At 46.8% G+C, this 23088-nt stretch overlaps 2 protein-coding genes and 1 long non-coding RNA gene across 3 annotated transcripts; 2 read left to right on the forward strand and 1 right to left on the reverse strand.

The window, feature by feature from the left end:
* The first annotated feature begins 4656 nt into the window (after positions 1-4656).
* LOC136355490 (protein G1-like2) lies at positions 4657-5157 on the forward strand. The gene has a single exon (XM_066308107.1). The coding sequence runs from the start codon at positions 4657-4659 to the stop codon at positions 5155-5157; it is 501 nt and encodes a 166-aa protein (XP_066164204.1).
* Positions 5158-5675: 518 nt separating this feature from the next.
* On the forward strand, positions 5676-8780 carry LOC4326173 (uncharacterized). Its single transcript, XR_001543041.3, has 5 exons — positions 5676-6120; positions 6227-6290; positions 6935-7079; positions 7579-7690; positions 8439-8780. It is a non-coding gene; the product is annotated as an uncharacterized lncRNA (long non-coding RNA).
* An 11494-nt stretch (positions 8781-20274) lies between these two features.
* On the reverse strand, positions 20275-22369 carry LOC4326175 (GATA transcription factor 12). The gene is made up of 2 exons (XM_015775689.3): positions 21893-22369; positions 20275-21382 (listed from the first exon to the last, which is right to left on the reverse strand). The coding sequence occupies exons 1-2, from the start codon at positions 22181-22183 to the stop codon at positions 20510-20512; spliced, it is 1164 nt and encodes a 387-aa protein (XP_015631175.1). The 5' UTR covers positions 22184-22369; the 3' UTR covers positions 20275-20509.
* Between the last annotated feature and the right edge of the window lie 719 nt (positions 22370-23088).

Consider the following 23088-nt stretch of genomic DNA (forward strand, 5'->3'; position numbering starts at 1 on the left):
GGTTGGCGAGACTTCTAGAAAATAAAAAATGAATTCCAATGATAGTTATGTTTGATTTTTAGAATCCCAATGACAATGAAGAGTAGGCGGCGGACGAGCCGTAGAGGAGCATAGTAGCATCGTTTGACAATAAACTATAAAAACTATAAGCTCCAATTTTTAAAGGTTCCAAGGAGAATGAATAGAAATAATGGTAGATCGAGCAAGCAAATAAAAAAGGAGATGACAGAAGTAAGGGGTAGCAACTGGTGTGACTTTTAAAAACTATATAATTAGAAACACGGGGATGAAAATGTTTAATCTTTCAAAGTTTTAAAGACAACGAGATAACTATTCAATAAATTTGAAGTAAAATCATAAAAAAAATGATTTTGTTTGGGTGCTAGCCGCGCAATTGCGCGTGCTACCCAGCTAGTTCTAAAAATTCATCAATTTTGTAGAAAGATTTGGTAGCGCTACTAGAAAAATCGTTTTTTGCCGGCGGCCAAAATGAATTTTTGCTGGCGTCCAACAGCGCCGTCAGCGACTAAAGGCCAGTGATTGGCGGTAGCTGAATTTTCACGGGCGGTACACTATATCAGCCGCCAGTCTTAATACTGGACAAGGCTAAAAAAAAATGACGGAGCGACACCGCTCCATCAACGTGGCGTTCAAATTATTCCCAAATCCACTCCTTAATCCACAGATCCACAGAAATTTACATCAACAATTTACAGTAAAAACTTTCCATTCAAAATCACAGCAATTTCCATTCCCATCTTTAAACACATTAACCGGATTGGATAGTTGCACAAATCGACAGAAAATCCAAACACAAATCCATAGAAATTTTAAGCCGCTACCGCTCATTGTCGCCGTCGTCGACCGACCACCAGCCGAGCACCACTGTCCGTGGCCTGGCTGCATCAGCTCTGCGCTCCCCGCGGCCCGGCGGCGGCGGCTCCGCGCTCCCCGTGGCCCAGCGGTGACGGTTGTGACGACGAGATCTGCGACGCTACTGACGACGAGGCCCCGCGGCCCGGCGGCAGCTGATCCACGCTCCCCGCCCTCCGACGGCTGCGGATCCGTCCTCCTCACTCTCGCCTTCCCGAGGACAGATGCAGCGGCGACGACGAAAGCGACAGTAGCCGACAGCGGTGGAGAGAGGAGGGAGGCCGGAGGAATATCGAGAAAGACGGAGAGAGAGGAGGGAGGCTGGAGGTGGGAGAGGCAGAGAAAGTTGGTTGGGTGGGAGAGGCGAAGAGAGGTGGGTAGGATTTATATCTCGAAAATAAATTCTTAGGCAGTGCTCCTAAGCATTCGCTAGCGAAAATTGCTGGCGGTTATTTAAGTGATCCGCCAGCGAAAATATCTATAATTTTTGCTAGCGGCTCTCTTAACCCGGCCGCAAGTGAAGATTCATTTTCGCTGGTGGTTTCCACGTATAACCACTAGAGAAAAAAATAGGGTGATACTATGAAAAATCGAGTTTGTAGTAGTGTACGATAGATTAACATGTATATATGAATATATCATTCCACATGCATGTAAGTTCAAATTTAACATTTTATAGCCAGTTTTTTTTAATTATTTAAATCGAACTTAATAAATTTATATGTTTGTGGAATAATATATCATATATTGACCTATTATATTAATTTGTTTTAAATTTTTTGATAACTTTTAAGTGGCATGTATGGAACATGTGGATATACACTCGAGTGAAAAAAAATACTTTGGCTAAATGGCAGATGGCAGATGGGAGCCTCATCCTTTGTTCTAAAAGGAATAAGCCAAAGTCTAACCTTATATTATAAAATTTAATTTTTAATTTTAATATATTTTTAACGTTGCTTTTTTTCAGCCTTACATTTTAAGTTCCTAAGAAAAATATATAAATTCTATATACAGAACTTTTTATAGCTATTAACCGTTATGGTTTATAATAAGTTTTGAGCCTTTGGGTGTTTATCGTTGCATTGTAGACGGATGTTGCCTCACCACCTGTATCTCTTTATGCATGGCGACAAAAAAAACTTTTCGATCACACTTGACAGCATTCAAGGCCTGACACGTCTGTACTCCGGGGTTATTCCGCTATTGCGGCCGTGATTACGCAATGATAGCCACAATCGATGTTTCCGGGGTTGATCACAAAAAATTTTGGTGTAGCCGTGCCGTACTTTTGCTGGCCAACCTTTTTCAAACTGAATATTCCGTGACTTTTAATCCAAATGTTCTCTCTGAGGTTGATAACACTTGTCGTTTGGACAAGAGCACGGTCTCCAAAAACAACTTTGACCGTTATTTTCTATTATAATATGTATAAAAATATTAACAAATATATAATTTTATTAAAATACTTTTTAAGACTAATCTATGCACGTAATCACCATATTTGAAAGATAAATATTTTAAAAATAATTTATAATCAAAGATTCTAAAGTTTGACCTCATCTTTATCTAAAACGACAAGTATTATCAGCTCGGAGGGAGTAGCACTTATACTTTCTTCGTGGTACATAATGTTTCATGTGTATTAAAATATAGTGTAAATGAAAAGGCTATATTAAAATAACGTTAATAATAAAACAAGTAAATTAAACAAATAACACTTGGAAAGTCTTTTCTGATAAGTCAAGTGGTAATCTTTGTATCGGAGAGTAAACGATGTTATATGTCTAAAAAAAAGCAGTTAATACCCTTTTTCATTTTATTCTGCTCACAATCTAATGTAGGCCATACAGTAATTATTTATGCTCAACTGTTGGTTTAAAGACATGAACTTAGAGAAGCCATTATAACAGGCTGTTTTATTCGTTTTAATATATTCATTAAACTAGCTGGTGGCTCCCGCAACTGCGAGGCAAGCACCCATACAAAACTATACTCCCTTCGTCCCATGATGTAAGGCATGTACCTTTTTTTTACATATACTTTTGATTAAAATTTGTTAAATAGTTATTTCATTGCATGTCTTAGGACTTTGAAGGACTTAACCTTATCATCCCTGTGTTTTTCAAAAGTCACGTCAGTCGCTACCCCTTACTCCTTTGTCACCCTGCTTCTATTTAGTGATTGCAACAGGTGAAGACAATTTTTACGATTGATAAAAAAAAACCCTGCCAATTTAAACGACAAACTGAAATAAGACAAATAAAACAATGGCAAAACATACTCGGAAATCATTTATATCATTTGAGCCCGATTACGCTCGCTTCATGCATCATCACATGAAGAATGCTTCATGTACATCTTTTCATAGCCTTACATACACTACCAGGATGGGAGACACTCCCGGGTATGAGCAGAAAGTTTATGTAGTGTGCTTCTATCACTCCGTAAATTACCGGGTGTTTCAGGGGAACACTCTGCAACAACTTCTGTTACGGAGTGTTCATTTAGAACACTGGGGAACACCAGGATATTGGAGTATTACACTAGCGAATGTGAGTCCCCCGTCCCTCAGTACAGCACGTTTCATTGGTGGGGAACGGCTGTTTCTTTTGGCGTCCGTGCATTTGCTGTGGAGGGGACGGCGCAGGAGCGAATCCCATGCGGCGGAAACAGAAAAGTAGCGGAAAACGTGACGGCGTCTGATATTTACAAAGAGCTATTGTACATCACTCGGCAACCATAACAAATGTAACGGAGGAGATGTTGGTGGCCTGGTGGGGGCCACATGTCAATGAACATTGAGAAATATTTCCGTTAGTTGGAGAGTTATAAAAAAATTGATTTGTTTAATTTGCTACGTGACTTTTTAAATCTGAACATCCCGTTTCTCTTGGGGTTTTTTTTGCTAAATAAAATAGTCGTCATTCTTAAAATAAGCATTTATATTTCGGTGACTACTCCCTCTATTACCCTGGCAGTTCTGTAAGTAAAAAAAATATCGAAAAGCATGGTAATATTTTCAACACCAAATAAATTAATATAATATATAAAATATATTTAATATAGGATTTAATAAAATTAATTTGGTATATGTTATTTTTTTATAAGCTTGATCAAACTTAAAAAAATGAGTTCAAAAAATCAAAACAACTTACATTCTACTCCCTTCGTACCAAATAAGTGTAGCCATGAGTTTTCATGTCTAACTTTTATCTTCCGTCTTATTTGAATTTTTTATGATTAATATTTCTATTGTTATTAGATTATAAAACATTACTAGTACATTATGCGTGACTTATGTTTTTTTAGTTTTTTTAAAAAAAAAATTAAATAAGATGGACGATTAAAATTGGACACAGAAACTCGTGGCTGCACTTATTTGGGATAGAGGGAGTAGAACGTAAGTTGTTTTGATTTTTTGAACTCATTTTTTTTAAGTTTGATCAAGTTTATAAAAAAATAACATCTACCAAATTAATTTTATTAAATCCTATATTAAATATATTTTATACATTATATTAATGGCAAATTTTGCTACAGGACACTTGTTATGTGTGGTTTTAGCCCTAGGACATTGGCCAAACTCACTTTTGGGGAAAACACTCCATAAACGTGATAATTTGCCAGTGGACACCGCGCCAATTAAAATAATATTTTCCGGTTAGGGAGGAGAGAGAAATCGCGTGAAATGTCAAAAATGCCCTTGGGCCCACATGTCAGCTCTATCTCCTGTCTCTCTCCTCATCTCTCTCTTTTCTCTCTCTCTCTTTTCTCTCTTAGATGGCGAGGACAGCGGCCGGCAGAGTTGAGCGTGGCGGTGGCCGCGGTGGACGAGCGTGTGGCCGCCGGAGCCACCCCTCATCGCCGGCGCCATGGCCGTGCCCGCTCCGCCAGGCGTGGGGCAGCCTCGACGTGCTCGTCGGCCGCCTCCGCACCGCCTTCGACGAGCACGGAGGCCACCCCGAGGCCAACCCGTTCGGCGCCCGCGTTGTCCGCCTCTACCTCCGCGAGGTCTGTGACAGCCAGGCCAAGGTGCGCGGCATCGCCTACGAGAAGAAGCGTCGGAAGCGCCCGCCCACCTCGTCTTCTCACTCTCAGGACGGCACAGCCGCCACTTGCCCGGCGAGCCCAGCCGCTAGCCCGACGCCGCTACCGCCGCCGCCGGAGAGATCAGCTGACATGGGAGCTTGCGTCGCCATCGTCGTCGCCGTGGGGTGCACGCCACTCTCGCTAGCCGCCCGCCGCGGCTGCTCCTATTGCGCGCTCGCTCGCCGCCGCTAGCTGCCGCCTGCCGCGCGCTCGTCCACCGCCGCTGCTACCCCGCTCCACTCCGCCGGCCCACCATTTCCCCAAACATTTCCACACATTCCTACAATTTTCCTTTATTTATTTTCAAATTTCATCACATTTAAACTGAAATTTATTTTTTCGTAAAACTATTTTATTTTCTCAAAACTCATGGGGGATGCTTGTCTCGGTGCTTTTAATGAAACTCCATCAGAGTTTGACATAAACCGGTCCAAATTCGTGTTCAGTTAGCTTAAAAAACTAGGTAGCATTCAAATTTCAATTTCAGAAAAATCATGGTAGTTTCAATTAAAAAACGGAGATGTTTCTTCAATTTGATGGTTATCAATGAATATTTTTGATGTAGAAAGAAACCAGTTATAACAAATAGAAAATTATTTGCTTAATGTACAAACGAAAAGAAAATCTCTCCCAAAATTTACAATTTCTAGTGGCGCGCGCGGGAATGCAATTTCCCCATCTTTATCTTACTAGGGCGCCTCTCCAACCTTATCCTCCTCCCAGAGTAACACCTTTCACACATCCCTTTTCCCTTTCTCCGCGTCGGCGCGTCCAAATCCTCCCGCTCCTCCTCCCCTTGAACTCCTCGCCGGAGCAACGGATCCACCGGCTCTGACGCCGACAAACGCGGGTCAGCTAGATCCAGCGCCACCTGCTCCATACTCCCCCGAATATTCCACTTACGAGCCCTGCCGCCACGTCTGGAGGTCATGTTCCCCACTTCGGTGCTGCCGCCGTACTTGCGGCTCTCCCCCTCTTCCTGCTGCTCCAGCTCTAGCCCTCCCTCCGCAACATCCTCTCCTTTGCCCTACTCGCCGGAGCAATGGGGATACCAGACTGCCGGCGATGAGTCCGGGGCAGCCAGATCCAGCGCCACCTCACCCATGGCAGTTGCTCCGGCGCGACGATGGCCAGGGGCCGCGCTGCCCTCCTCAGGTCAATTCCTTCCCACAAGCTCCTTTGTCCCAGATCTATAATATCTGGGCTATTCCCTAAGTTATCTGGTTTATTCAAGATTTTTCTAATTGGGGATTTTTTATAGGTTAATACAGAAGTTAGGTGAAGAAGGACCCGGGCAAGACTTACAGGCAAGCTACCTCTCCATGGTATGATCTCTCTCTTCCCACCCCATGTCTCTTTCTTCCCTCCTGCACGCATGGAGAAGGGCCCTTGTGGATTTGATTTGTGAAGAGAAGCATTTTACTTTTCACCTGGACAGCTGCAAAGGGCTTTTTTCTAGAATATTATTTTTTCCCTCTAAATATAGAACTACGCATTTTGGTTTCTGGTGGAGAACTTGGAGCTCAGATTTGATTTCTCGTGTAGCTAGTAACTACTTGTAAGATATACTTATATTCAATTTGTCGTGTAGGAGTACTTTTTTATAGCACCTTTCTTCAGTGCTCATTTGTTTTCAGGGTTTAAACATATTTCTGATAATGAAACTATTTTTTTCATCTTTCATAATGACAAAGTGTAGCTATTTACAATTATCAATTTTTTTTCATTTTATTAGTGTTAGTGAGAAGAAACAATTGTGCTTTTGTGCAAGTTACTGGAATTAAGTGGAGATAAAATTCTTGTTTTATCTATATGATGCAATTCCTTTTCTTGAGGATTGCTTCCATGAGCCAGCCAGTACAACACAACTAAAATCATATGGAGTATGAACCAACTGTACATATATCTGTAGTTTGATTTAGAGATGCCTAAAATTTACTTGTGTGAAATTATTATTCCCTTTTTTCAGAAGATTGGAGGCATGTTCCAAGAAGTCATTGCAATGTTTGTTCCAGTACTGAACCAATCTAGCTCGGCTCCATTTCAAGCCATCATAGGCACCACCTCAGACATTCTACTCGCTGCAAAGCCAGGGAGCCATTTCTCTCTCTCAGGTTGGCATGTTTCCTTTTTCTTAGTTAAATCATAAATTAACAGGCCCAACTTAATTATCATGGAATAAGCTGTTGACTAAATTTGTAATCTTGTGATTCGTATTTTAAGTTGTTGCTTAGACTAGTTCCTGCATAGTTAGTTTTCAGTTAGTTTTTTTTTTCAGTTAGCTGCATTTTCAGATCGGTGACCTATCTTGATTCTGTTGTGGGATGGCGCAATGTATGGATCGAGTGTTTACGTGGTCATATGCATGTAACAAACTCCAGTTTATAAGGAGGATAATAAATAGATAAAGAGGAGTGACGAAAAAACTGCAAGTATTGCGCAGCACAAAAACTCTGTTATCTCGTTTTGCTCTGTTTTTCAGTAAACTGTTTCTCGTCTGAAAAGGTCAGAGTTATAGGATAGCCACAGTCTCGCGTGAGTAAAACAGGGGATTTGCTGACATAAGCCACAACAATTTTACCCACCTAAGGTCACTCTGTGTATTCATTTCAGGACAATGACAAGCATTGGGATAGCCAAGGCAGTAGATTCTCAATCAATTGGTGCTCTGTCTACTAGGTGAAGAGTGACAAATAAAGAATGTAAATGACCAACACCAAAGCAGGTACTACAAGCAAAGTTCCGTTTACTACAATGTCTGAATATTGAATTTACTATTGTATATTCTCTTAATTGATTCTTCTCATACCATTGGATTTCTGAATATGAGAAAATAACACAGAAAAATTAGTAGGGGTAACCCTAATTAACTCATGTCATCTGATTACATGATTTACAATTTTGGTGCTAGCAAATTGATGAGTTTGTTTGTACAAATCCCATAAATTGTTGATAGTAAGATAAACTTTTTGATAGATGAGCAAGAATTGTTTGAGTTAGGATCATAATCATTTTTATCCTAAATAACATTATATACCAGGAATCATGAAGTTCTATAAGAGAGGTTTGATTTCAATTTTGCATTTCCCCCTATTTTGAACATGTGCAATCATTTATTTGGATTTCAGTGCAATACATGGGCACTTGGCTAGTATAAAGAAAGAACTTCTATGAGCACTTGACCAGTCACTTGGGTGCATAGCGCTTCTTGGCATGTGCCATATCAATAAAAGTTTCCAATATCAATTACTTTTGCTATACCTGAATTTTGTAATAAACCTAAACAATTCTTGAAGAAAGCATGAATAAGTTCAGGTAGTTTTTTTATTTGCATAGATCATTTATATAAACTTTCTGCTAATGCTATTTCATATAAATGTGCTATCACTGTTTTAGATACATGTACATAAAATGTTGTTTTGAAGTAAAGCTGACCTACCTAATTAATCTTACCTCTTTTTTTGAAATCTCAGGATCTGCAAGTCAACTGGCTCATCTGCATATTATTTGAGGTGTTGTCGGACTGCCTGCGATGCCATTCGTCAACTCTTTTCTAGTTGCACTACCTCTTTGGTTATCTAAGCTTAAGAATTAATATTCAAATTACATCTCAGATGTAGCTGATGAGATTGACATTGCTATTGTTTCATATTAGATTGTTGCCAAACTGATTAATTGTACGTGGATGTCAATGCATTGAAATCCATTCTACCATTGTATTTGTGATCATCTGTGATGTGTTATTAGGATCCTACTATTCTGATGGAAGTAAATAATATAAATGAATCAGCAAACCCATTTTAGTTTGCCCTCAAGTAGAGTTCCTGTGTGTCACATTACAGTGTCCTAAACTGAACACACGGTAACGAGGGCACTGTTGGTGTGTGTTTCTTGGAAAGTTAACGTGTGTCATGCGATGTCAACACCCGATAACAAGAGAAGGTTTACCGGGTGTGTCCGATTGAAAAACACACGGTAACTTTCTCTCCACTACGCAACTGTGCCGTGACCGTTCCGTCTCTGTCGCCGTTGCACGTGGAATTCTGTTGGACGGTGGGGTGAAAATGTTACCGAGTGCCTAGAGCACACGGCAATTATCACACTGTTACGGGGTGTATCCACCTAGGACACACGCCAACTATGCACGGGAAGGAGAAATCACTCCCAGGCGAAGATTACGGAGTGTTGCGCTAGGTAACACTGTTACAGAGTGTTTTTCATGCATTGCCGAGTGTTTTTGACACTCGGGAGTCTCTCCCTCTCCAGTAGTGATAGGTGGCTATTCCATAAGTTGATGCATGTGTATTTAGCTACACCTCATCTATCAAAGATTGAAATTTTATCAATTAGTGAAATTTTCTTTTACTATAGATGGAAAGCATTTGGAAAGTAGCAAACATATCGCATACACACCTTAAATAATTATAATTTGCGGAAAGAAATTTGGAAGAAAAAAAAGAGAGAAGAGAGGAGATTGGAAGGATCGGGAGAAGATAAGGATGATTAGGGGAAAAAGAAAATGAAAAAAAGGGAAAGAAAAAAATACGCCGGTCGAGGGAGGGGTGTGCGAGACGGGGCATCGGGATGGCGTGAGTCGATTGGGTTAGGTTGGGAGGGGTGTATAATTGTTGTTTTACATTCACGTCGAATTAGATACGAACAACTTATAACCAATTCAAACACGGTTGGCGTACCAAAATTTTAACCAATACAATTTTTTTTTGGGAGAGATAGGAATCCAGGTATTCAATTGACATGTATGGCTGTATATACAGACATGCAGTCCTGATATATGCCCACCAACCGAACCCCGTTAATGCTTACTCTTCGCTGAAACTGAAAGCCCATAGGCATATACTGTAAATGCTTGCGCATAAAGGCCTAGTTGGCTAGTTCAACTATTGTCAAAACCAGTGCAAACAAGGTCTCTCGACGGTTTGGGAGGCAGTTTTGGTTGACGTGGCACCTACGTGGCTGGTTTGACTAGGTATTCGTCCCACATGGCATTGACGTGGCGCTTACGTGGCAATCATATTTCAGAAAAATAATAAAAACCATGAGCCCACATGTCAGTTAAAGAAAAATTGTGGAACCCACATGGCCCTACATGTCATTCCCTCTCCCGGTGAGCTGCGCTGTTGAAATCACGGAGAGGTGCCTCAGCCCTCAGCTCCCCGAGCTCCAGGCCCCCTGCGCTTCGAGCAGCGGGGGTTGTGCCAAATCCGGTGTCGAGAACATACAATGCCGGCCGACCACTCGACGAGATGGTGTTGATTCTTGACCAAGTGTGGCAGCGTGCCGACGATTAGGTAGTCGGCGCGAGGCTACTTCCTGGTGCGGCCATGGCGCAGGCAGAGGAAGCAGAGCACAGGAAGAAACAAGAGGAGGAATAAGGAACTACCAAATGGAGTATGTATGCTGTGTTGCAACTAATGAAATATCTCAAATCCTTCAAATACGATTGACGGGTTAGTCTATCCCGAGCATAGCACGACAAACTAAACTAAACCAAACCATGGTAGCATCAGTTCACAACATTTAGTCATCGCAAGCAACAGGGACTATGGATCAAACACACTGGATCACCATCAGATCAGATCAGATCCACCAGATCCACCAGTGCTACCACTGGACCACACACCCACCCGACCACGCAGCGAAGCGAGGAAACCGACCTTCTCCCAGGTGGAGGCGAACTTGTAGGCGTGGGAGACGGCCTCCGAGTTGGGCAGTGTCTCCGAAATCGTCGCCATTGGCGCCCCCGGCAGCGAGCGGCTGATGCGGCCGCGACTCCGGGCGGCGTTGCCGGAGGTGTGGGGAGGCGGCGGTCGCGTCCCCTTGTGGCGTTGCGATGCGGGCTAAGTGGGAAGAGCGGCGGCGGTGGCGGCCGGCTTTCCGGTGGCCGACGGCGGTTGATTGGCGCGGCGGGCCCCGCCGCTCCGGCCGCGGCTTTAAGGCTGTGGGGCGGCGCCGCGACGGGATGAGGAAGAAGAATAAGAGCCGAGTGGGGGAGAGGGAATGACATGTGGGTCCCACATGGGCTTTGTGTGGCTAACATGTGGGGCCACATGGGTCCTACCATTTTTAAATTATTTTTTATGTGTAGCTGACATGTGGGCCCACAGTTTTTTATTATTTTTCAGAGCTATTATTGCCACGTAAGCGCCACGTCAATGCCACGTGGGATGGAGACCTAGTCAAACCAGCCACGTAGACGCCACGTCAGCCAAAACCGCCTTCCAAACCGCCAAAGGACCTCATTTGTACCAGTTTTGACAATTCGGGGACTGGTTGTATCTGGTTTTGGGGTTTAAGGACGAAAATTAGATTCAGTGTAAAATTTAGGGACCTTAGATGAACTTATTCCATGAGAGTATCCACACATCACCTGTAGCCCCAAAAAGAGGCCCGATACTTGGGGCAGTTTGAGTGGGCTTCATGTCTTCATGATAGGCGTTTAGACACCGAAGACTATAGGCTAATGGGATATCTCATAATCTGATAACCGCAATAATACTTCCTCCGTTTCATTATGTAAGACTTTTTTTAATTATCCACATTCATATAGATGTTAATGAACCTAGACATATATTATGAAACGGAGGGAGTAACAGTTTTAATTCAAGAAGATTAACTAACGCACAGTGAAACCAACAACGCATTATCCCCCGGCCCCTTTCCGTCAGAGGCGAAAAACGTCCGACTTTTTAGTATTATCCACATTCGTATAGATGTGTTGACGTGAAAACACGAGGTCTAGGAGATCTGCTTAACTCCAGTGCAGGTCCAAAAGCTTGCCTTTAGATGTATGAGCGTGTCAGTTGATTTGATCCTGCAATCAACAAGAAACAAAGACGAAGAAACCGCGGTTAAATCCATAAACGATAGCCGATCGGCTAGTTGCCGATGACATATCATTTATCTTCAAGCCGATGTCATATGTGAATCGATCGGTAATCATGAATAAGTAAGAAAGGACTAAATCTACTCGATCGGCTGTAGATATTAACAATATATAATCCTTATGTTGATATATGCTTAAATCAAGTGATTGGGATAGATCGGTCGCCATGCCGAGACAGTATAAATCACCTAGATCGAAATATATACTAACAATGAGATTATATATGTTCATAGCATAGCCGATCAGATAGATCTAGCATGTATCGGCTAATACTCCGATACCACTCTATATTAAGATATCAAAGCAAGTAAAATATACCAAACAAAATCCTAATAACTTAAATGCGACAAGATCTTAGCATAAAGGGCAGATTTAACATGTCAATCAAGCATATAAGATAAATATAGTTAAATCAGGTAAGATCGGCTGAAACCCCGATGCTACTCTAATCGCCAACCAAAGGTAGGCTAGAGATTGAGATTCTAATCACGACTCATAAGATCAAACTCAACTGATGCAGCTATAAGTATGAAAAGAATGATAATATCTAGACAATCAAGTCGCTGGATGTTTCATAGGGTGGTAGATATCTTATATAATCTAGGTCAACATCGGTATTTAACTTAATCGGCTGCCCTCTAGTGGCAGACGTTAGCCGATTGATGAATAGATAGCGATATTGCCGGAGATTATGTAAGATATATGATAACTCGACGAATTACATAAATAGGATTAGAGTATCATAAAGATGTAAGCACTAATCCTGAGAACGCAAGCCGCCATAATAAGTTTTACCTCTTGTTGAAGATCGAAACCGATGCAACTCAACCCAAAAGCAAGAATTCGTCGAAAACAAAACGAAAGTAAAAGGGTGGCGATGCGCCGAGATTGTATTGAGCGTGTGTTAGTTTTATTACATGGGGCTCGGGGTCTATTTTATACCCGAGATTACAAAATATGTCCATTTAGGACATGACTCTTATCTCTAACAAACTCTAAAATACCACAAGTCTTTACAGCAAACTTTTGCCCGAACATATCTCTAAGAAAATTACATAAAATATCCTAAGTAATAGATACAATTGCCTTCTCAGGACTCTATCCATACGCGGCAATCCTCATGAAGCACATCAACCCAACCCGACAACGTACGCTGTGACACATTGTCGGATTCGGCTCAATCGGCTAACCCTGTCCAACTCGGACTCTGTCGATCCTGATCGCAGCCAACTCAGACCCCAGCCGATTCTTACTCTGTTTCCGAAGCGATCTCCCTCTCGAACTTCGCTTCGATTCCTTCTTCATCTCCGATACTTAGATTACCAAATTTGGTCGTTAACAAGATGTTATGAATGTAGATATATATTATGAAACGGAGGGAGTAACAGTTTTAATTTAAGAAGATTAACTAACGCACAGTGAAACCAACAACACATTTTGCGCCGCCCTTTTCCATCAGGGGCGAAAAACGTCCCATGGGTCTGGTATTCTATACATATCATCAAAAGTTATCAATCTATATATAACGCCGTCAGGGGCGAAAAACGTCCCATGGGTTTGGTATGTTATACATATCATCAGAAGTTATCAATCTATATATAATGCCAACCAACAACGCATTTTCCCTCGGCATTTTCATCCCCCGACCCCCGACCCCTTTCCGTTAGGGGCGAAAAACATCCCATGGGTCTGGTATGTTATACATATCATCATTAGAAGTTATCAATCTATATATAATGCCGTTAAATCCTAGAAAATTCGCTCCCAAAAGGAGTCGAAAAGTTATCAATCTATATATAATGCCAACCAACAACGCATTTTCCCCGGCCCCTTTCCGTCAGGGGCGAAAAACATCCCATGGGTAGAAAATTCGCTCCCATGAAGAGTCGAACCCTAAAGTTATTAATCTATATATAATACCGTTAAATCCTGAAAAATTCGCTCCGCATTTTCCACATCCCATGGTAGAAAATTCGCTCCCATGAAGAATCGAACCCTAAAGTTATTAATCTATATATAATATCGTTAAATCCTGGAAAATTCGCTCCGCATTTTCCCCAGCCCAGTCGAACCCTAAAGTTATTAATCTATATATAATACAGTTAAATCCTGGAAAATTTGCTCTGCATTTCCCCGGCCTCTTTCCGTTAGGGGCGAACGCATTTTCCGCATTTTCCCCGGCCCCTTTCCGTTAGGGGCGAAAAACATCCCATGGGTAGAAAATTCGCTCCCAAGAAGAGTTGAACCCTAAAGTTATTAATCTATATATAATACCGTTAAATCCTGGAAAATTCGCTCTCACGAGGAGTCGAACCCCGGACCTAAGGTGCTATTGAGGTTTGTAGCGCCCGTTCCGTCGTGGCGCCTAGCGGGAAAATTATCTCTTAAAAACCCTAATTGCGAAATTTGTTTCTTCGCTTGTTGTCTAGTGTCCGTGCCATCTCAGATCTCAAATCCCCGATCTATCGTCGAGTTCAATCCCGAATCCAAATCCTTCCAAATCGTTCCCTCCGCAAAAGTCTATTTTGCCTCCCCCGGGTTCGATGGGCCGAATCTCTCTTGGCCCATCTCCCCCTCCCTCCCGGCGCTCTCTCTCTCTCTCTCTCTCTCCCTCTCTCCCTCCCCCTCCGCTCCTCATCTCGGTAGTGCCTCCCTCCGTTCCTCCTCCTCGCTCCATCTCCCCCCCTTAGTTTTCGGTGGTAGCACGAGTAGCCTCCCCGTAGCTAGCCGGCGCCGCCCCGTCCATTGCCGCCGCTCGCCGTGTGCTCGCCGCCGCCCGAGCTCCGAAGCGCCGCTCGTCGCCGGCCTCGCTCGGCGTAGCTCCGCCCAATCCGACGCTAGCAACGGATTCCCGTAGCCGCGTAGATGCTCTCGCCGCCGGGAATTGGCCCCTCGTGACCTCGTCGCCGTTTTCCCCTTTTCTCTCCGCCGGTTGCCGCCGCCGCAATCCACCGCCGACGGACTCCCTCCGGCGAATCCGAGCCGTTAGCTCGTCTCCCCTCGTCCTGAGCAACCACCCGGTATGCTCGCTCTCGCCTGTATCGCCGTGGTTCGCTCCGCCGCTCGTCGCTGTCGTCCGCCGTCCGTTCCGGCCGGCGTCGTCGTCTACCTCCCGCCAGCCCGCGTGGCAGCAACCTGGCGCCACGTAGGCGCCACGTCGGCGCCAGCTCGGCCGAGATCGGGTCGGGCCGACCCCGGTCAGCCCCTCCCGTGCGCGCGTTCCACCGCGAGCCGTGAGGCTGCGCGTGGGCCCGCCGCATCCGTTCCTCCGCGAACCACGCGCGTGCACCGCATCCCTTCCCCGCCCGCGCGCGTGCGCCGCGTGCTCGCTCCGCACGGTGAACCGTGTCACCGACAAGTGGGTCCCACCCGGGACCACGCGTGGTGAGCCCGGTCCACCGGCTCTCTCTCTCCTTCCCTCCCGCGCGCGCGTGCCTTGGGCCGCTCTGGGCCGCCTTCTTGGTCCGGCCGGCCCATTAAGCTCGGCCGAGCTGCCCTTTCTCTCGGGCCGCGCCCTAGCCGCCCGAGGGAAGTCTATTTTCCCTCCCTCTTTCCTTTTCTTTTCTTTTCTTTTTCAAAAAGGATTTAATTAAATCCTTTTTCCTTTAGACCAAAAATCCAATAATCTTAGAAATTCAATATCTTCCCAACCGTAAATCCATTTGACTCCGTTCAACTTCCAAAATTCCCCAAATCTCGAGATCTATCTAATGGCACGCTTAGAGGTCATTAATAGGGCTTTATTTTTTGCCGTTTGTTGAGTTGTCCCGTTTCGCGTGTAGTTTCGGAGCCCAAAGACCCGCAGTGCGTGGATTTCGAGGATCAAGCTCCAGATCTCGAGCAAGGCAAGCCACCTTTGAACATCTTGAGCCTATATTTGAACTTAATTATATTGCTTGCAAAATATTATGCATTGATAGGATCGCACTTAATCTGTTGTCCCGTCTGCAAGGCAGATTGGCGGACCTACCTAAATTGTTGCATTTGATCCTTCATTTGATAATTGTTATATCGTGTCCCCTTGTAACCATCTAGTTGCGTCTCGATATTCATGCACCCTGTGCGAGTATCGACGGACGCCTTCAAACTTAAAATCTGAAAAACTTCTTGGGTAAAACTTGGGTTTTATAAAAGACTTGGAAAACCCGACACCTGGGTCGGTGCTTGCGAACTAAATGAATTTCCAAAACCGCGGACCGGGGAACGTACCGGGTGTACGGTTTCCCGCTCTCGCACTTAAGGACCGTTTCCTTGGAATTTCATCCAAACATAAGACAAGTACGACCACATGGGTGGAATGGGACACCCCTGGCTGAGTAACTAGCTTATCAAGGGAGCCTTGATGCCGAGAGACATGTGGATTCGCCGGGGTGGTGTCGGGGAGGACCCCTGGGCTTCCTGGCGCAGTATGGTCTGGGACCTAACCTGTTGTTGGTCTGTGACCCCTCTCGTCGGCATATGGTAAACCTGTGTCGGCTTTGGAAATGCCTTGTCATGAAAGCTTGGAGGTCTCCCGACGTGGCTGATTCCCACAGGCTGGGTGATCCGGGTTAGTAATGTCGTGTGGGTAAAGTGTACCCCCTCTGCAGAGGTTAACAAACTGTTCGAACAGCCGTGCCCACGGTCATGGGCGGATGTGAGGTGATTCCTAGCGTAGTTTTGTTTGACTACTGCTTGTGAAATTGCTGTTGTGGAAGGGGTTCGATGTTTGAAAAATCTGTAGCTGACGGGATCAGCTAGGCCCGGGTGGCCGTTTGAAAAGCTATTGGCTGGGTGCCAACCTTGAATCATTTCTAAAGACTGATACATTGCACATACTCCGACCGGACGAGACGCACTGTCTCATCCGTGTCGTTTGAGAAGCACTCACTTAGTCGTTTTTAGAAAAGAGTTCAAATAAAATCAACTGCAAAAGCAATAGTCTTTCCTTGAAGCCTGCATTAAACACTTATTTCCCCAGCTGCTGAAGAAGATGAAGCGGATCCTGCTGATGAGGAGTTCTTCCAGGAGCAAGCCGGTTACGATGAGTTTTAGGGTTTCGGCCTAGTTCCCAAGTCGCGCCTGTGATGTTTGGTCCAAGTCTTGGCTTCCGCTTTCCTTTTGTAATGCAGTTGTGAGCTCGGGGTCTGTCCGCAGCCCAACAAGACTGTACTCCTACTCTATAATAAAGAGACCTCTGTTGCTGTGATATTCTGTCTTCCTGTGATACCAGCACTGTTTTCTGGGACTGGTATCGATTAACAGGTTAATTTGGAGCGTCACGGGCTAGTTCCGGTCGGGACTAGTTCGGGGCGTGACAAGGTTCTTGTAATCATTAGGCTACAGGCCCTTTCGCTTTGCAAGATTAATTAGGATCAACTTCCTTTAGTTTGTCCCCTTGCGGTCTGATATTGCGAACACAAAAACTCAGTTTCTTCATGTTGAAGGACCCCGGCCGGATACTAGATCTTAAGTCTGACGAAAATATTCGTAAGTCTGAATGACATGAATTAGTTTCCTTTCATTTATACGTCCTGACGAATCTGAAGTCGGAACGAAAGGACACAAGCAAGCCACTGGCCAGTGGTCATGATAAAAATGAAGCATGTGGACTGATAAGCGTACGTACGTGTTGCATAGTAAGTCCCAGAAAAGGGAGAAGAGAGACGACCTTTTTTTTTTCCTCTACACTCGGGAGCAGCACCTGATGAAGACCAACTCATTCTTTTAGAGACTACCACGTACAAAGTACAAACTGAAGGACTTGCACACAAATGACATGTCCCACACACAGTCAGCGTCAGAATTGAATTCAGAAACCACACGGGCTATATGTTTCACGACACGGGTCCTGAAACTAAACGGACGAATGAAAAGTGCCCTACTACTACACATCAGTACCGGTACCTAACCTAACAGCACAACATGCAATCATGCATGGCCTTGATGGCACGAAAGCGCTGAAGAAAATATCTCCGATCGATCAGGCAGGGCAGGCATGCATGCATGCATTGCAATATATTGCTGCGGCAGGTTAGGCAGCAGCGCCTCGAAGCAGATCGACCGACGCGAGTAAATCAAGAAGCTGCAGGTGGTGATGCATGCGTGCGTGCCTAGCGCAGATGGCCGCGCGCGGCCGGGGTTCTTGCCTGCCGGGCGGGGCAAGGCCGCGCATCGCCGTCTCGTCACCCTCCATGTCCACCAAAAGCCGGACCCGGCGGTGGCGCGGGTGCTCTCTCACGCACACACGCGCACGTGCTTTCACGTGCCCGGAGACGTGAGCCACACTGTTCATCACCACCCCGATTCGGGTTCGCCCACAGCCACCGTCCCGACCCATCGAGCACTCGAGCTAACCGCAAACGGTGAGTGCGCCGATCGACCGGCCTCCCTAGCTACGTACTCCATCATGTTACCTCCCAGCACCGCGCGCTCGCTCGGCTACGACGCATCAGGATTCATGCATGTGACACCGCCCACAGCCCACTAGGCCTTTCCCGGCTCGCATGCCCGCCCCCACTTTACTTAACCCGTAACAAATCTAGTAAGCCGATGTGATCCCTGATCAACCGATCTCCCTTTTCCAGAGTACAGCTAACTAATCAGCAGTACCTCTGTTTGATTAGTTATCAGAGAGCCCGTGGCTTTGACTATGTGATATGATCATGTACCCAGGAAGGACTAACAACCAGTACGTGCAGCTAGCAGATACTATATATACAATTAACAGCGATCGAGCCACGCTGAAATTATTAAACATGGTGTACGCGCTGCAATGCTGGTACTACGGTGGCAAATTTACCACGCAGATGCTGGCATGTACACGGGTGTGTACGTGCTCGCAGCAGCAAGCGACGGTTCCCAGGCCGCGCCCGTGCACCTCCTGCCGGTGGTCAAGGCGCACAAGCTTGTGCTACCGAGGCCGGAGCACGTAGAACCAGCGAGAAATGCCACCATGACCAGGAGCATATTCGGTGCCAAAAATTGTTTTTACACTCCTGCTATCACATCGAGCATAATTAAACGCATGCAGTAACGTAAGCACCGTACCCGGAGGGGGTACTAGTATATTGGCCGTTAATTCATCGTTCCATCTGGATCACCAACGCCTGCGACCCTGCGTGTCTGGGATCACGAGGGGGCGCAGGGGCCAAGGCGACTTACCGCTCGCAATATGCTGGTAGGAATACTATTCTATCCCGACCCAGCACGTAGTCCGTCGTCAGAATCCAGAGCTCCGTCCGGCCTCTAGTACTGTAATCGTAGTACTACTAGTATCCTCCCTCTCTCTCCTCTATCTCGGGTTTATCTATTGCCACCTCCCATGTGAGCATGCGGCTCGGGCGCGCGCCTCCGCCCGTCACCGGCCGGGGGTAGCTGCCGCCCTGACCGAGCACGACGCCGGTTTTTATACTCCTCCACTTGTCCCCCCCCCCCCTCGGGGTAGTGAGAGCCCACATGCGCTCAGTTCACAGTGCCCCCCACAAGCTACTACGTAGCTCATGGTTAATTTTCTACTTGCTGGCTACTACTGTTACCAAATGACTGACCTGCAACCAAATGATCAAGTTTAACAGGACTAGCTTCACAGCTGGGTAGGATCGGAGTAACCAATAACCACCCAAGGTCCACAGTTAGGAGTACTGTACATATTTTTAGCGGGTGCTGGCAGGTATGTCAGATGCGGCCGGCAGGTTAAGTGGCCTATCGTACGGTAGGCTGCCTGCCTGCCATTTATATTGTTCTGAGCTGCTGACTTTCTGACAGCCAGTTCGAGGAGTACGTACGTACGCCAAAGGTAGGAGTAAAACGGAGCTTTCACTTCGCCAGCAGCCAGCCGGGCAGGGCATGTCACTGATTGCTTATCCGGAATTGCGGCCAAGCCAAGCCCCAGGTGGTACCGGCGCGAGGTACAGCAATGATGAAACGCAACCACACTAACACAGCAGCAGCAAAAGGCTTGCCGGCCGGCAGCAGCAGGGCGGGGCCAAAAGTTTTACAGCGAGGAGAGGGGCTCCATGCCTCCGCCCATCCGCCCGCCCGCCCAGCCCCAGCCACCATTTATTCTGTGCTGCCATAAGGAGGGCATCTTTCTCACGCGAGGTGTGCAAATGGTCACGTGCTAGAGCTGCGACGCACGACAGGTGGGCAATGGCGCCCTCGCCTCCTTTGGCCTTTGCATCCTGCATGCCTGCTTGTATTGTATGTTCGGTTGCCCACACAACCATCGTGAAGTGGTCTTGCAACGGCATGGCATGATGATTAGTTTTAGGCCAAAGCAATGAGCCAAAAAAAAAAAAGAAAAAGAAAAACAGGTTTGTTTTCATCTTCTGGTAGAAGGGAGGAAGAAATGGAAGAAGAGATTTAAGTACCTTGAAATGCGTTACAAATTAAATGGCAAGATAGAGAGGAAGATAAGTAGAAGCTAGAGAAATCAACTCCCGGCTAGAAAAGGTGGTAAACTTAAAGAGCATCATAAACAAAATTGACACGAAAAATTCGACGAGCTGAGCAAAAGCGCACAAACTAAACGAAGGGAAAAGAGACAAAAACTGGGGAAACTCCTAAGAAAATATCAGTTCTTCTGTTTTTTTTTTGGTTCAAGGGTTTCTTTTAGATTATTCATGGGCTAATTGATCAATTCTAGCACACGACTCATCTCTAGATGGGCGGCCGGAAGTCTGTCCTTAGGTGGTGGTGGATCAAGAAGTCGTCGCCGCTCACGACGGGCGACACTCCGTCGAACAGCATGGAGCTCTGCATGTGCATTAGGCTCCCCACTCCACCGGCGGCGGCCACCTGCGGCTGGTGATGATGCGGCGTCTGCTGGTGCATCTCCTTCTGCCGGCGCAGCTCCAGCACCTTGCGGTGGGAGTTGGAGTGCTTCGATACCATGAAGGTGGGGCTCGCCGCCGGCCGGTACTCCGGCACCAGTCGCCCGGACTTGTACCGCACCCCGCACGCGTTGCACAGTGTCTTGGGCCCCATCGGCCCCGTCCTCCACTGTGGCGTCTTGTCAGTCTCGCAGTGCAGGCACCGCCTCCCTTCCCCGGCCGCGGCCGCTGGCGCCGAGCCGCCCGAGTGCACCGGCACGCTCGAGAGCTGCGCCTGCGCCGGTGGCGCCGGCGCGTCTTTCTTCTTAGCCGGCTTCGACGGCTTCTTAATAGGGAACGCATGCGCCGACACGCCAGACTCCGCCGGCGAGATGGCCATGGATGCCGGGGACGGCGGGGAGGCCGGAGGCGGCGGCAGCACGAGCAGGCGGGACGACCAGTTGCCAGGCGCAGCGCGGGAGCGCTTGCTTCGTGCCTTGGCGGGGACAGGGGCCTCCGGCAGGAAGCCGCCGGGCTGCACTGCCATGGAGGCAGCCGCCGACGCAGCTTGAGCTTGAGCCGACGGGACGCTCGCCGTCGAGAACCCACCGGAGGGGATGCCGGAGATGAGCTGCAGCTTCTGGAGGTCCTCGGTGGCGAATGCGTCGTCTCCCTCGTTCATATAGTTGGATAGCCATTCCAGCTCCGCGAGTTGATCGTACTGCAGAAAATCCGACAGTAAATTCAGCGTCCTATTATTGTGCTATATGCTTTCGTAAGCTAAACAATTTTGATAATGGAATTCTCGTTTGTTCCAGAGTACATGGCAGTCAACTGCTTCAGTTTAAAAGGCTACCGTTTTGGTATCGTTAGTTCAAGTACATTAACGGGTTTTTTCTTCCATTTTTGTTATCTGGGAGAAAAGTTCGAATTGGAGCTGCATAATTATAGGCGACAAATTTTGTGTGGTTTAACGGGAGTTATTATGGGACAGCGTAACAGCCGAGCCAACAAACAGCTGCGAATTTTTCTTTTTCTAATAATGCATTCAAATTCTCTCGAGGCGTAAAACAAGATGATAAAATACATAGCTCTAGTTTAGATCAGTTCAGCAAATGAAAGGGACGACAATTTCAGAAGAAGTGATATGCAGGAGCTGCCAGAAATGATTGGCACCTCTACTGCAAAATCCAAGGTAATTAACAAGACAAAAGGTGGCCAAAGAATTTACCGGCTCGCACAGCTCGCCGGGGAAGTCGCCGTCGGCTAGGCCGAAGGAATTGCTGCAGCTATCCAGGGCCGTTATGGTCGACGAGTCCGCCGACGCGTTCCCAAAGCCGGCAGCCTCCTCCTTACCGCCGGTGGCCTCACCCTCCCTTGTTGTTTCATCCTCCTCGCCGTAGGGCAACACGAGGAGGTCGTCCACGGCGAAGTGGTCCCCGCACCCCTGCTGCAGCGCCTTCTTCTCGCGGCCCGCCGCGCCGCCGTAGTAGGCGCCGCCGAACTCGGCCGTCACCTCCATCGTCGCCGCAACGCACAGCTGGTGCAACCGGCGCGCCCGCGAGCCGCGCGTGCGCTACCGCTACACACACACACTGCCGCGGACGCGCTCGGTGCGGAAACAACTCTCTATCTGCGTTACTCGGCGCCTTTTGTTTGTTTCTCCTTCCGTTTCTACGTGTGCGCGAGTAGTGGGAGACGGAACCGCAGATAACGCAACGCAAGAGGAGTAGGGTTTAATTGGCGTGGAGCTGGAGCGCGGAGAGACGGAAGGGGAGGCGGGGCGGAGAGAGGTCAGCTGAAGCGAACGATTCTTAAGGAGTAAATAAAGCGAGGGCCACTGAGCCGGCCACCAGCTAGCCCAGCCCGCACACCAGAGGGACCGGGTTGTGGTTAAACCAAGCAAGCAGTAAGAACTCCAGTTTAAACACTTTACTAACCGTGCAATCCCAGCGTCATTTCATTCCCCAACTACCCGGGAAGGAGAGGGGCACCAACCATGCGAACAGCTGGAGATCAGTGAACACCTTTTTTCCCTCTGGAAAATGGAATATGCATGCAGGGTGGTGGTGAAGCAAGTCACGGTGGATTCCTGTTGTCTTTTACGTGCGCGTGAGAACAAATTTACGTACGTACGCGTGACAACAAACCAGTCTGACGAGGCAGGTGGATTTTGTGAGGCTCTGTCACGTGGAAGCAGCTGGTAAATTCCGCGAGGCGCAAGTCTCGAATGCTATCCCGGGCCGCGGTTGTTCTGGATTACCGTTCGTCGTGAAGAGGTAAGTACGAGACCCACGGGATCGCTAGCTAGCTTGCTGCACCGTGCACGCCTGCACGAGGGATCGCAGTGGCACCGCACGTTGTCCATGTTGGCCGTTTCTGTTCAGAGTCGAGGCTGCCACGAAGCTTCAATTTTTTTTTTCACCG

The sequence above is a fragment of the Oryza sativa genome, chromosome 1 (assembly GCF_034140825.1).
Source record: "Oryza sativa Japonica Group chromosome 1, ASM3414082v1".
In the NCBI taxonomy this organism is placed as follows: Eukaryota; Viridiplantae; Streptophyta; class Magnoliopsida; order Poales; family Poaceae; genus Oryza; species Oryza sativa.